The sequence below is a fragment of the Vicia villosa genome, unplaced genomic scaffold (genome assembly GCF_029867415.1).
Source record: "Vicia villosa cultivar HV-30 ecotype Madison, WI unplaced genomic scaffold, Vvil1.0 ctg.000393F_1_1, whole genome shotgun sequence".
NCBI classification, from domain to species: domain Eukaryota; kingdom Viridiplantae; phylum Streptophyta; class Magnoliopsida; order Fabales; family Fabaceae; genus Vicia; species Vicia villosa.
Genome location: NW_026705177.1, coordinates 820,869 through 835,122, shown reverse-complemented (window position 1 = coordinate 835,122; position 14,254 = coordinate 820,869). Strand labels below are relative to the sequence as shown.

General features: G+C 36.4%; 1 protein-coding gene across 1 annotated transcript; it reads left to right on the top strand.

The window, feature by feature from the left end:
• The first annotated feature begins 10,556 nt into the window (after positions 1-10,556).
• LOC131627696 (uncharacterized) lies at positions 10,557-14,083 on the top strand. The gene is made up of 4 exons (XM_058898534.1): positions 10,557-10,854; positions 12,015-12,616; positions 13,027-13,113; positions 13,526-14,083. Exons 1-4 carry the CDS (start codon positions 10,648-10,650, stop codon positions 13,770-13,772), a joined length of 1,143 nt encoding a protein of 380 aa, XP_058754517.1. The 5' UTR covers positions 10,557-10,647; the 3' UTR covers positions 13,773-14,083.
• The last annotated feature ends 171 nt before the right edge of the window (positions 14,084-14,254 follow it).

Sequence of the window (14,254 nt, the reverse complement as noted above, 5' to 3'; positions counted from 1 at the left end):
AATATTAGTAAACCATGTTGGAGAAGAGCGAAGTGTTGAAGAAACCGGTTGTGTTGAAGATGTAAACTCTATTGGGGAGCCATATCTTTGTCGGGACGAGAGCATTTGAAGATATCTTCTTAATGATTGCTCTGTGGGGATATGATCTTGTGAACCCGACTCTGTGGGGGAGACATGGGTGTCTTGAAAGTTGCCCCCAGTATTATAGCGGCCATTCATGGATTTGTATTGGGACACACCGCTGAGTATTGATCAAGATGTCGGACTGGACTTGCATAGATTTGCCCCAGTTAGCAGGAACTTTAGAAAGATTCGCCTCGCGAGGACTTTGTGAGATGTATACTATGGGCGATATGCCCCCAGTAATCGTAGGTTCAAGACAGTGTCCCATGTTGATTGGGGACTAGCTTTAGATATACTTGGATGTATGCTCCTGATTGTTCGAGCATCCATGAGAGATTCTCGGAATCTTGACTTGATTGCCCCAGACTGATTGGGAAAAACATGTCATGCCCCTTGTATACGTAAGAGACATGGCTTCTTGGAGTGATTTTGTTTGTCGGGATAACTTTCAGTCATTAGCCATACCCTGTGCAAATTTATTCTGATGCTAACATTTGGAATTACGTAGCAGAATATGTTTAATAATGAATTCATGAGATGCAATGCATACGTTTGTCTTGAGTTTTTAAAAAACATTAAAACAAGAGATGTAAAAGCGAGATATTTGTAAAACATGCTATTTTTGTAGAAGCGAAATATCCACTCAGCATTTTAGTAAACCTTAAGGAGTCGGGATACCTTTTTGGTGACAGTATGCTTTCGAACTAACCATGCTTCAGTTAGGACTTTTAAGGGTTGTAACGTGGTTTGGTTCACGGTTTTAAGAAACAAAAGATAAAGGCTCAAAGTTTATTTACACCCATCCCCTTCTTCGTGATGTTCTTCATTCCTAAGCTCAGTTAATTCAACTTATGCATTCAGGTCCCAAGAGATCTATGGATTTGCGCCTTCGATAATGTTTATGGTTCGCAAGTAATGAGAACATCTGATATGGCAGTCATTTCTTCCTTTTGGTAGTCACAACTTTGTGTTGTTCAAGAATTTATTGACTTCTCTTTTTTCATCTTTTTGATATCCCTAACTTTTGCCTGAACTGTCTATTGTGAGCTTACAGTCAGCGGGATGCCTTGATTTTTGCCTAAGTCATCTTTTTTATTTTTGACTTGGCATGCTTTTCTTTGTATATATGTTTTTCGTTTTTTCCTTTTTGAAAGATAATGACTGCCTTGTTTGATTGATGAACCGTCATTGTCTTTTGATTGATATCTCCAACACTTCTTTGATGTGTGCGGATGAACGCTTGTGATTGAAACCTTTGTTGAAATGTGTACTGAATGATTCTCTTAAAATAGAATGCATAACCAACTTAACTGAGAACTACCCTGCCCCAGGTTAAAAATGCGGTTTTTTGTACAGAAAGAAACTCCTACTTCTAAGGCTCAAAGTGGTTGACAAGGGATTAGCATCCTTATATCTCCGTTATTTTAGGAATTGAAACAATGCCTGTACATCGTCAACATAGTCTGTTCAAAAGCATACTGTATAAGGTTGCGGTATCGTTTTCGTCATCCTCCCTCAAAAGGCTTACAGTTTTAGCAGGAGTTGAGTATCATAAAAACATATGTAAAGTAAAGACATAACTTTAAAATGAGTGATAACGAAATAAATTATTCAAGACAAACATATGCAATGCACTGATGATGATTATTAAAAATAGATAATGTCTATCATAATTCGAATGTTTACACAAACAGAATAGGAATTTGCAAACGAAAGTAAAACTAATGATTAAAAGTTTATCCTTCTAGCCATCCACATTATTAGCAGCTACATTAGGAGTCTCAGGAGGATCAAACTCGACTTCTCCAGCATCGATCATATCTTGGATTTTGTTCCTTAATGTCCAGCAGCTATTCGTATCATGACCAGGACTATCAGAGTGGTATGCACACCTCATATTGGGGTTATAGCTTCGAGCAGAAGTACTAGGATTCTTAGGGGGATCCTTTAGAGTGATCAACTTTAACTTCAACAAGTGTTGTAGTGCTTGAGCTAGTGACATATTGATCTTTGTGAATTGACGTCTGGGTGTAACTTGTTTGTCTTGACGACCTTGTTGAGGCGCCGGTGTGGAGCTCAGAACTGCCCCAATAGATTGATCATGGTTTATCCTTTTCTGCCCATACACAGCATTGGAATCTGCCCTCCCATTGAAATGCTTCTTTGTAGTACCTGAGGATGTCGCTATTTGAATCTTACCACTTCGAATGCCACTCTCGACACGTTCCCCAGTCAGTATGAGGTCAGTAAAGCCAGATGAGGAGCTACCCAGTAAGTGACTATAGAACGGCCCAGTTAGTGTGCCCATGAATATGTCCACCAACTCTCTATCATTCAAAGAAGGTCGGACTCTTCCAGCTAGATCTCTCCACTTTTGTGCGTACTCTTTGAAACTTTCTTTAGGTCCCATAGACATGCTTTGTAGTTGCATGCGAGTTGGTGCGAGATCGGAATTATATTGGTATTGCTTATAGAAGGCAATAACTAAATCTTCCCAGGTATGGATGTTGGTACTTTCCAGTTGATAGTACCATTCGAGTTGACCTCCAGATAAGCTTTCTTGAAAGAAATGGATCCAGAGCCTCTTATCGGCAGTGTGAGGTTGAATCTTCCTTACATAAGACCTCAAGTGTAGTTTAGGACAAGAGACTCCATCATACTTAGCAAAGGCGGGAGCTTTGAATTTTGGAGGAATAACGACCCCAGGCACAAGTCCAAGCTCTTCAAAATCCAGCCCAGGTACCTTCTGAATTTCCACACTTCTCAGACGCTCTTCTAACATCTTGTATTTGTCATCGGGATGTTCGCCCTCATGGTAATAGTCCTCTTCTTCTTCAGAGAGTTCGGCAGAGTCGTGGTTACTTTTTGCATCGGTTTTGATACTAGCATCATCATCTTGCTCATCCTCATCACTGTCTTCAGAGGTTTCAGCATCCCTGAGTTGCAAGATTGGTCTAAGCTTTTTCCCTCGAGTCTTCTTACCCTCTTTGGGAGCTTCAGCTTCTTCAACCTTTTTGAGAGGGCCTTTGAACCTTCTTCCCATATTGAGGACACCTTTAGGTTTCTTGGTCTTCTTTTCCTTCTTAGTCAGAAGGGATTTCAGCTCATCTTGCCCCTTGGACAAATTCAAAATCAAGGCTTGGAACTCAGTGTTTTGAGCTTGGAGATCCTTAACTGATTGTTCGAGATTCATGATGCTGAAATAAACAGCGAGGAAGGATGAGAGACCTATTGTAAGAAACCTGTTATGCGATGTTATGAATGTAAATGCAATGCTTTCGAGGATCCATAGGAAATTTAGTTTGCAACGTTTAGACATTGAATCGAACACAGCTATGCCTAGAGAATTCTGGCTTTCGTCTTTGGACGTCCTTCTTTGAGAATCAAGCTCACCATATCGAGTGGGTCATCGCCTCTGATTCAGGATACTTATGAATTTGAAGATACGTGGCCAGAGGAAAATAAATCCTCTTGCCCCTTGATAGGTACTGGATCTCTGAATTGGAAGGTATGTGGCCAGAGGAAAGTAAATCCTCTTGCCCCTTGATTAGGAGATCAACCTTTGATAAGGGCACCTGAAATTGTGCGCCCTAAATCCCTAAGATCCTTGAAAGGGTTAGTTAAATCATGTTATGCTTATGATGTCATGATGTCATGAATGTTATGCGAATGCAATTCATTAGGCATAGTGTGAGATAGTAAGGGCAAACACGTCCTTTTAACAAAACCTGCAAAGAACAAAGGTTAGTAGCAAACACAAACAAGTCACACAAGTCACACAATTTTTGACTTAAGGCTTGCATGGAGTCTGATCAGGTGTCCTTCCCAAGGGTATTTCTATGGATAAGGAGATTTCAGCAACGGGTCCTACAAGTTATCCAGAATTGTCAGCCCTTCTAAAGCACCCTCGGACATGATGCATTCGCACCATGCAATGATACTTTGAGAAAGAACCTATCTGAATTGTGTAGGATCAAGCGCTTACCACTGCGCTAAAAGCAATTGCTCTTAGTGAGGGCGCAACTTTATTTCCTTATAGTATGAGCCCTCAGGGGCTGCACCTAAAGCGAGGTTTGTAAGCTCTCTCTAGGCGCCATGGGTTGGGATGTTAAGCCCATTCGAATCCCTAAGGGTGACGCTGGATTTATTTATCCAACAATCTCCCCCCCAGTGTCAGCCGGGGGGATTCGAACCCATGACCATGCTCTGATACCACTTGTAGGATCAAGCGCTTACCACTGCGCTAAAAGCAATTGCTCTTAGTGAGGGCGCAACTTTATTTCCTTATAGTATGAGCCCTCAGGGGCTGCACCTAAAGCGAGGTTTGTAAGCTCTCTCTAGGCGCCATGGGTTGGGATGTTAAGCCCATTCGAATCCCTAAGGGTGACGCTGGATTTATTTATCCAACAAATTGTAGTATCGGGTAGCGACTAGTCCTCAACATTTGTCAAGGGTAGTCCCCCCACTACGTTCCTAAAGGCCAGGATGGGTTAAGGGTAACTAAAGGTCCTTGAGCTCCGACGCACCCACAGACACATACATAGACCCCCCTCATTTGAGGAAGGTGTGCATATGCTATGGAGTCCTAACTCAAGCGTGAACTTCATATTGACTCATCTCCCACATATGTGAAAGAGGTCGCCATGACTATGCCACTCCTAATCTTAAGTGTTCTTGAATCCGGGAATAGGATTCGTCCTTCAATTTTCCCAAAACGCCCCTGAAAGATAAAACAAACAAAGCAAACAATAGAAAACATTTAAGTGAATCCTAAACTTTTAAGGTAACCCCTCTTTTATCGAATTTTCATCCCCAGCAGAGTCGCCAGTTCTGTAATACGGTGAACTGACTTTTTATCGATCGAAATGTCGCGGTAAGCAAGAGTCGCCACCGACTTTTATTTTATCCAAACAATATTCGGAAAGGCAAAAAGAAACAGAAAAAAAACCTTTTAAGAAATCTAAGTTCGGGGGGTAATTTATGCAAAGGGAAGGTGTAAGGCACCCTTTGCATCCATGGTTTTCCATGGGCTCTTAATTGCTTTGCTTGCTCGTTTGTTTTTTTAAAAAGGTAGATGAAAGAAAAAAGTGGACTTTAGCTCGTAAATGAGCGTAGCCAGTTTTCGAAGAATTGTGAGAAAGAATATTAAAGATGAGCATTGCAAGGCAATTAGGGGCAATTACCTTAAACTCAGATGATAGGTCTCTTTTTTAGCCTTTCAGGATGAAAGGGTCTATCCTTGCCATAAGAGGGCAGGAAGCCTTTCGTTTGGAGGTTGAAGGGTCGTCGAAGCATCCTTTGCCATAAGACTGTCCCATGCCATAGAAGGGCAGGTAGTCTAAGGCAAGAATCAGAATAAGCCATTTTCGTTAGGCAACCAGAAGATACCTCAGCCTTTTTCCGTAGGAAACTTCCGAGGGTCGAGGTCATTTGTGTATCGAAGGCAGCATCATTTAGGGTCGTGACCTTTTTATCGAGGCAACATGGCTGAGGTATCCTCGTATTCGAGGGACTTGGCTTATTCTGCAAAAAAACACAAGGCAACAGACAACAAGGCAACAAGGCAACAGAGAGGTTACCCAAAAGCGTGCGTGTGTGCACCAATCACGTGATTATATTCAAATTATATTATCTTGTAAATTAGCGATTCTAAATTTAATTCATGGTTGCCACTCCCTATTTTACTAACCACGCATTTAAATAATATAACCAAAACAGATATGGGGGAGGGAAATTGTAACCAGCGGATCCCTTAATAGGGTTTGACATAAGTAATAATAAAAACAGAAAATATCAAGGTTAGGGTTTAGGGTTACCAATACTCGTAGCTTTGGCAGTCGACAACCCCTGAAAAATTGGAAAAGAAAGAATAAACAGAAAGGGGTGAGTGCATTATCGGTTCAGAGGCAAACGGAATTAACCCTAAAAATAAGGATATAATGAATTTAAAATAATAAAATAAACAAAAGTACTTAGCTTGATTTGATCTGATATGGTTAGTAGTCGGGAGAGATCTCAGGGTTAACCCTGAAAAAGGCAAAGGCAAAAAGAAGGAAGAAGGCAAAACAAACCCTACTTTTTTAAAAGGAAACCAAATAAGATTTAACTCAGAATAAATAAAATACTTAACTTTGCGTTTTGGATCGTGTGCCTACTCGGAGGATCTTTGAAGAGTAGACCTGAAAAGGCATAGGAAGGAAACATTCAGTGCAGGGCATGATCTTCGTAAACCCTGATTCGTGCACAAGTTAGCCATGGTTAATAGAATAAATAAAATCAATTTAATTAATTATTGGTTTTTCAACCTAATCAATTAAATCGGCGAAAATAAGGTTTCGATTAAATATCTAACCCTAGCGTGTATTTTCAATCAATGAATAAAATTAATAATTGACTAAATAATTTAAACAATTTAAATTAACTAAAAAACAATTAAAATACAATTAAAACAAAGAAATATGTTTTTATTATTAATTATGTTTTAGAAAGAAAGAAAAAAAAAAGATTAAGTTTTATGTAAAAAGTAATGTGTTTAAAAGGATTTTTAAAACAAATAAAACAAATAGTCAAACAAAATAAGAAAAAAAACTAAATTATGTAATTAAAATGAAAGTAATTTAGAAAACTTAGCTGAATGTTCTGGTGTGGTGGGCCTGGGAAGGACCATGGTATGTCTGCATCTTCAAGGGCGTAGGATTTGATTTCATGAAGATCCTGTGGTTGAGGCTGAGGGTGCGTCATGAATGCGCCTAGGATGAGATGCGCTGGATCTGCAACTATAAGGAGTCAAAGAAACAAAGAAACAAAATATTGTGGAGGGCGAGAATCGAACCAGCTCCCTCCTGCATTAAGTCCTTACGCGCTTCCTTCTACCAACAAGCCAAGCTCCGTTTGCTGATAACACATTAACCACAACGCATAATATAAAAAACAAATTAAAGGACTTAAATTTTTACGAAAATTTCGCGCCCCAGGAGTCGTCCCCTTCCTTCACGTTCTGTAAAAATGCAAAGACTTTTACCAACGGTTTTCACACCGTGGCCATATGTATAGGACCTCCAAACCTGCAAATCACTTCCAAAAAATACCGAATAATAGCCCAGATTATATAAACAAAACCTCACGGATCGATTGGACTCATTAATTCACCCTGAAATTGTCTCTAACCAAAAAGCCCCTTTTCAAAGGTTGTGAACCCTAACAATGGCAGCCATTGATTTTTGTACCAGAACTCGCAATTGACAATTCAAATACCACAGAAACAATCATGGGAATATGTATGTATGCTTAAATGACATTTAAATAGCATAATTTAACGAATATGGCTAAAACATAATCAAGCAAACCGTGACTGCTATGGTGTTGATTCCGTGCGTCCAGATTAATGATGACGGTGCGATTACGTCCAGAGATATCCCAGGATTCGATTATGATGCTTGGTTGTATCTGAAACGCTCCAAAACTTCTTCTGCTACTTCACTTTGTTCCACTTTTTCTTTGCTTGAACTCGGTTCTGTTATCTCTCAAATCCTTGTCAAAACCCGAAAAAAAAACTTCTGAATACATTTGGGCATTTATAAGGATGCATTAGGTCACCAAAAACTGAATGAATCTTGCTCAATCAAAAGATTGCAATCTTGAGAATTTTGGTTTTTAAACTTTTCTAAAATTGATTCAATTTCAATCTTTTTCCAACCAATCTTATTTATCACGAAATTAAATTGAATATATGACTTGAATGCTGATTGAAATTGATTCCCATGTGTATTTGATTCATATCTTGATTTTCCTTTCGATTTATTTGATTTTAACCATCTTTTAAATGAATAAAAATTCATATAAAATCAAATAAAACTCAATAATTCGTGGGAGTTGGATGGGATATCTTGGATATCATAAGGAACAAGATTGGGCCAAAAGAAGTTGGGTCCCTTTGCAAAAAAATTCAATTTGAGGCCTTTTTATTTCACATTTTCCTCTTAAAATTGATCAACTTTGACGAGGCATGTCTCCCTCAATTTTTAAGATATGGAAGAGTTCTAGGACTTTTTGGAAAGCCCAAGATGTCTTCTACAAGCCACTTTGGAACATATTTTTCATTTGGAGATTTTATCTTGATGATATTCCTCCTGACAAAAAACTGCTTTTTTGCGATCTTCCAGAAGGACCTGTAATGTATTAGCTCATATCTCTTAAACCATTGACCTAAGAGCTCTGATTCTTGGACCATTAGATAGAGGAATGAATTCCCTTTAAAATAAGCTTTGGTGGGAATTTTTCTGATGAAGTATGAATATTTGGTGAATTTTCAAAGTTTGGTTGACTTTTCAGCTCATGCCCAAAATAGTAACTTTTGACTTTTGACTTTTCTGATCTTTCCTTGCATCATCATGATCAATCTTTGATCACATGATGATTTTAGGGTTATGAGGATGTTGTTGACCAAATATCTTGAGCTTTGACTGTATATTGACTTGAAATGACTATTTTGCCCTTGAGAGTCGACTGTTGACCTAGTCAAGATTTGAGGGACTCAACTTGCCCTGATTAGCTTGAAACTTTATATGGAGATACTTTGGGATGTTAATGACCCTATGGAACCACCTTGAGCCATTGATTCAATGATTTTCCATCGAATTAATCAAACCCTAGTTCAGAGCTTTTGTATAGGAGAGTGTGTTTTGGAGCTTTGTCTTTTGTTCTGTTTTTATGTGTGAAAAAATAACATGGGCAAATTTTGGGGTATGACAATTTGTATCGATAAAACACATGTCAGATCTTTGTAGTTCATTCATACTCCTTGATTTTAGTTTTTTTTCTTTTATATTTGTAATAAAAAAAAGGCTAAATACCCTTTTTGGTCCCTTAAGTTTACCTCGGGGTCCATTCTGATCCCATATCTTTAAAAAGTTCCAAAGTGGTTCTTTAATTATTCAAAAAGGTCCGCGTTAGGTTTGTATACGTGGCATCTATTCATAATCAAAATTATTTAAAAAAATGCAAAATTTTGCTTTTACCCAAGATTCAAACCAAGAACACTTTGATTGTTAGACAACAAGCTTACCACCAAGCCAATGTATCTCAAATTGATATAATTTAGAAATGATATAATTTATATATATAAAAAAAAGAAATATGAGAGAGAGTAACTCCTTCAGCCTTCCCTCTCTTCCCATCATCTTCTTGATGTCCCTTCTAAAAACATCCATGGCCAAATTTTCCTCAACCTCAAAATTCAACCGAAAATTAAAAATGGAGATATGATTTAACTCGTTTTTTTGCCCTTAACTCGAATCTCCAAATCAAATTCCCAGAATTGTCATCAACCTTATTTAATTTTAAATTTTGTTCAAAAACCCTAGAGCTTAGAAATTAAATTAACTGATGAATATTTATAAACTCAAGAAAATAATACGAGGGTATTACTACAAAATTGGAAGAGTACACAATTTATAATTTCACAATTCGAAGCGCACACAATTCATTTCCAACTTCGGAAGCGAACTATTGATTTTTCAAATACATAATTACACTCTTATGTGCTTTATATCGCTACTAAAATGTTTTGTGCAGATCTGGGTTCATGGAAGTTTCATACTTTCTCATTTGTTTAACTATTTAGTTCAAATTTAGATGTAGTTTTTTCTTTTGCAAAATAGTCAGATTTCTTAAATTCAACTTTCCAAGTACAATGAGATATTTAAGCCTTTAGTTGTATGCATCTTTGATTATATAGCTTCTTAGTATTTCATCAAGTTCATTTCATGCTATTTGATTATTTATCAAAGGTACACCCAACTATTCTTCGTATGGTTTTGCATCTATATGACAAAGATGTTAGTGTCCGACTTGCCTGCTGGGTAATCAATCATCATCTTGGATATTCCTTGTATTGGATATTCATAGAGAATAACATTGTGAATCATTTCTTTTTGGAACATACCTGACATAATACTCTGAGATTAAGATTGTAAATCATTACTGCTATGGATGAAGTTTAATACTTTATTGCTATAGAAGACTAAGATTTAAGAAAAAAATGAAATATAAATATATATAAATTATTTGTAAATTAAGTAAACGTGAAGTAAATTGGCATAGTGGTACCCATGTTAGGTAGCAACCAAGTTAAAATTAAGTAGAAGCCGTTAATAAAAATTGGACGAAAAGAATAAACATGGATCTTTTTTAACAATTAAATGACCATTTTAAAACTTTTTAAAGATGAAGAACCAAAATGCAAACTGAACTTCGAGATAAACTTAAGGACAAAAAAAAAATTGACTATGAAAATTCCTCATAATTAATATTGTTGGAGGTAGAAAAATATAAAAAAAATCTAATTTTTAAAATTTTTAAATATTAATTAATTTGGAAATATCAAAATGACCTACTTCACAATCAATTAAAATCGATTAAAATCTAGTGAAAAACAAAAACAACTTGTGAAAAAAGCGTAGTAGTGGAATCCCAATCCCCAACCTCAGCAACTAGATCCAGTGGGATAGCACTTTGAATCGAACAATGATTGGGTTGCGAGCTTTATCTTTTCTCGGAATCGCTTTTCTTCTTTCCTTAGAAGATAGAATCTCAACGCCCGTTTGCAATAATCCCGTTGCGGAAGTAGATTCCCTAAAGGTCATGATGGTTGCTGACCTTTTGCTTCTAGGCTCGGAAGCTGGTTATATTAACCGCTTCTTCAGAGATCACTACATGTCCAAATTCTTTCGGGTATTTTTTCTTTCTTAGGATTCACCAATTCTATTATACTAGGGTTTTACAAGAGGTTCTAGAAAATCTATGCTTGTTCGTTCATAAGCTTTCTGTATAGTTTATAGTTTTTACACCATACAACTTATAATGTATTTACCTGTAGTGTCTGTTTGGTTCAGCGGTGACGAGAATTGATTATGAGGGAATTGATTTTGTAGAATTGATTCTGGTTAAAAGTGAGTTGAATGTTAAAGTGATTTATGTTTGAATACATTTATGTAAAAGTGAGTTGAACAATAAATATTGGTGTAAAAATCACATTTAAACTTAAAAGAGTAGAATCAATTCTGGAGGCAGAATAAATTTACTTTAAAAGAACCAAAAAATTCTCAAAATGATTCCAAAATCAATTCTACACCTTTAGAATTGGTGTTGTCTCTTTCAAAAAGCTAAGCCAAACATACACGTAGTGTGTTTGGTTCTGTGGTGAAAATAATTGATTTTGAAAGAATTGATTCTGTAAAATTGATTTTAGCAAAAAGTGAATTTAAGGTAAAGTGATTTATGTTTGGATAGATTTATGTAAAAGTGAGTTGAACGATAAATTTCAATGTAAATATCACATTTAAATTTCAACAGCTACAAAGTTTAGCTTAGAGTAAAATCAATTCTAACTTACAAGAACCAAACACCGAAAATCATTCCAAAATCAATTCTATGCCTCCAGAATTGCTTTTGGCTCTTCCAAAAGCTAAACTAAACATATACCCCAAACATACACATAGTTTGCCCCCACTGCCCATTCAATTGGATGTATAGGTCCGGTTTGGATAAACAAATTGTTTGTAGCTTATAGAAAAATGATCTGTCTAGCTTATTTCAGAGAAATGAAGTAATATATATATTTTTCTTTAAACACTTTGCAATTTGTAAAAAAGTTGTTTTTTAGAAAAGAATCTCAAAATAAGCTAATCCAAACACAATGCAGTAATCAGTTTATGTGACCTGTGTTGGATATCTCATGATTACAAAATTATTCCAGGTTTTGTAATATTTTTGTACTGCGAATCATCATGCCAAGGATTAGAATTCTGGCTTACTTCATTGTTGAATTTGAACCATCCACATGTGTTCCATTACTCCGACCCTTTTAATTTAATAATGCACCAACTGGCCAGAAATCTTTTGAAAGTTTGAAGCCTGATTTGCTTATTGTCTTGGGGGATGTTTCTGCAAAAGGTTCGAAGTTAACGAAAACCAAATGGCTGTCGGTACTCCATCAGTTTTACCAAATGGTGGGGCCCTTTGTTGATCTTCCATTCCATGCTACTCTCGGTGACAGAGATATTGGAGAATGCAGTGATCTTGATGTGAATAAAGTCAATTGGATTTCTCGCAAGTTACCGGGATTGGATCGTTCCGGTTGTGGTGCATTTGAGATTGGTAATGTCAGTTTTGTTTCACTGAATGCTGTGGCCTTGCTTTGTGACAACAGTAGTTTACGTTTTGATGTTGAAAAAGTAATAGAGAGCGAAAGTTTAGAACTTCGTGAGGTAATAGAGGCAACAACAACAAAAACAAGAAATCATTCCACGCACTCTGCGGATGCCAACTATAACTTTTTCTGGAGGGAAAGCACGCTGTCATCTGGATCAGGCCCTGTCCTTCTGCTGCACTTACCGTTGGACCGAACTAGAAACGAGCGCTTTGGTGGCACTGAAGGTTTTGAAAGATCTTCTAGCTCTTTTATAGAGCGGTTAAATGTGGTGCCAAAAAACAGGTTAGTAGACATTCTTTCATATGAATCACACATACCTTAAGATTTTTGAATTCTTGAAAATTTCTGAATGATGTTCGTGATTCACCGTATAATATCCTCAGTATATATTACTGAAAATTCATGAATGATAAATTCATGATTCTATGAGTAAACTCTGTAGTATGATTAAACTCTTCAGTGCATATTCTTACACACACATTCATACAATGGTTAGAAAGAGCATACATTTCCATGTCATCTGAGTGTTGTGAGGTTCTTTTATTCCCTTCGAAAAACTATACATTTAGTCACTGGTTATATTTTTGTTATATTGGTAGTTTTATTTTAGTTTATAGCTATACATTCTTGCAGTATTCATGCGTCTAGACTCTCTATTTCATATATTTATGTGGTAAATTTTTTCATATTAGGGAGCTCGTCGGGACTGGCCTGTACAATTTACTTCATACCCTCCCACTGAATGCTTCTGAGTATATTTTACAAGCTCTGAGGCCAAGGTAAGCAAGTGCTTATTTGATTGTGAATTCATATGACAAATACTTAACCATTCATATGACGAATACTTGCTTATTTGTAGAATGTTAACTTAACAAATCTTACCAGTAAATCATGTGATATTATCTTCATAATCTTGCATTTCAAATTTCAGATAATTTGAACATTCACAGATATGTTATCTAAAATTGAATATTTTTTGGTTACTTTTGAAAATTACTTCTGATTATTATTTTGGTGTGTGCATGATTGCTAGCTGATTCATTTTGCAGTTTCATATTCAATGTTTAAGTTGATGAATGACCATGTATGGCTTATCTTTCTGTCTATGTTTTGGTCAATTGGGGCAATGCTCAAAAGTTGATTCCTTCTAGGAGTTGTAAATCAGTTGACATGCCTCCCGTTTTTCTACAGGATCATCTTTAGTGCTCACAGGTATACATTTTCTGACCACGTCCATTTCGATAGAACTCGGGAGATTATTGTTCCGGCAATGTCATGGAATGCAAGAGATGACCCTGGATTTGTAATTGCTACTTTCCAAAAAACAGGAAGAGATGTGAATATAAGCTATTGTTCTTTGGCCAGGGAATCTCATATTCTTGTAGTTTATGTCTCTATAATTGTTTTGTTTTGTTTGGCATGTTTATTAAAAGGATAGTATGGATGATTACAAACAACTTCCAGAAAAACACCAAAAGAAAGAAGATAGTATTAAAGTAGAGAATGCTTTGTCTCTACCAATTTTGAAATCCAAGATAAGTTTTGTTGCTAAATTGAGTTTAGCTCAAGAATGGCAAAAATGGAGTGTTTATAACTTGGATCGGCCCATTGATCAAATCGACCCAAGTTAATTGGGTCGGTTTTGGATTTTATCTCTGAAGAAATGTCAGCATCAAATGAATCAATAATTTTGAACAACTTCAAAATCTAAATTGATGGACAGGATTTGATTTTATCAAAGGTTTTCAACTTCTTAGATTGCTTTGAAATGCAGATTAAACTGTTCACAAACCCATAGAGGCTAAAATGGTGAATCTTTTGCCTAATCCTATTTCTATGCACACCTATGGAGAAAACTTTGCATATAAGATCACATAAAGTCAAATAAGAGTGATGCATATTATAAATACAAATTTAATA

Excerpts from the sequence above, each read along its gene's own strand:
- LOC131627696 (XM_058898534.1), top strand. The coding sequence starts at position 10,648 with ATGATTGGGTTGCGAGCTTTATCTTTTCTCGGAATCGCTTTTCTTCTT. Across the intron at positions 10,855-12,014 it reads ACATGTCCAAATTCTTTCGG|AAATCTTTTGAAAGTTTGAA; the intron begins GTATTTTTTCTT and ends CCAACTGGCCAG. Across the intron at positions 13,114-13,525 it reads TTACAAGCTCTGAGGCCAAG|GATCATCTTTAGTGCTCACA; the intron begins GTAAGCAAGTGC and ends GTTTTTCTACAG.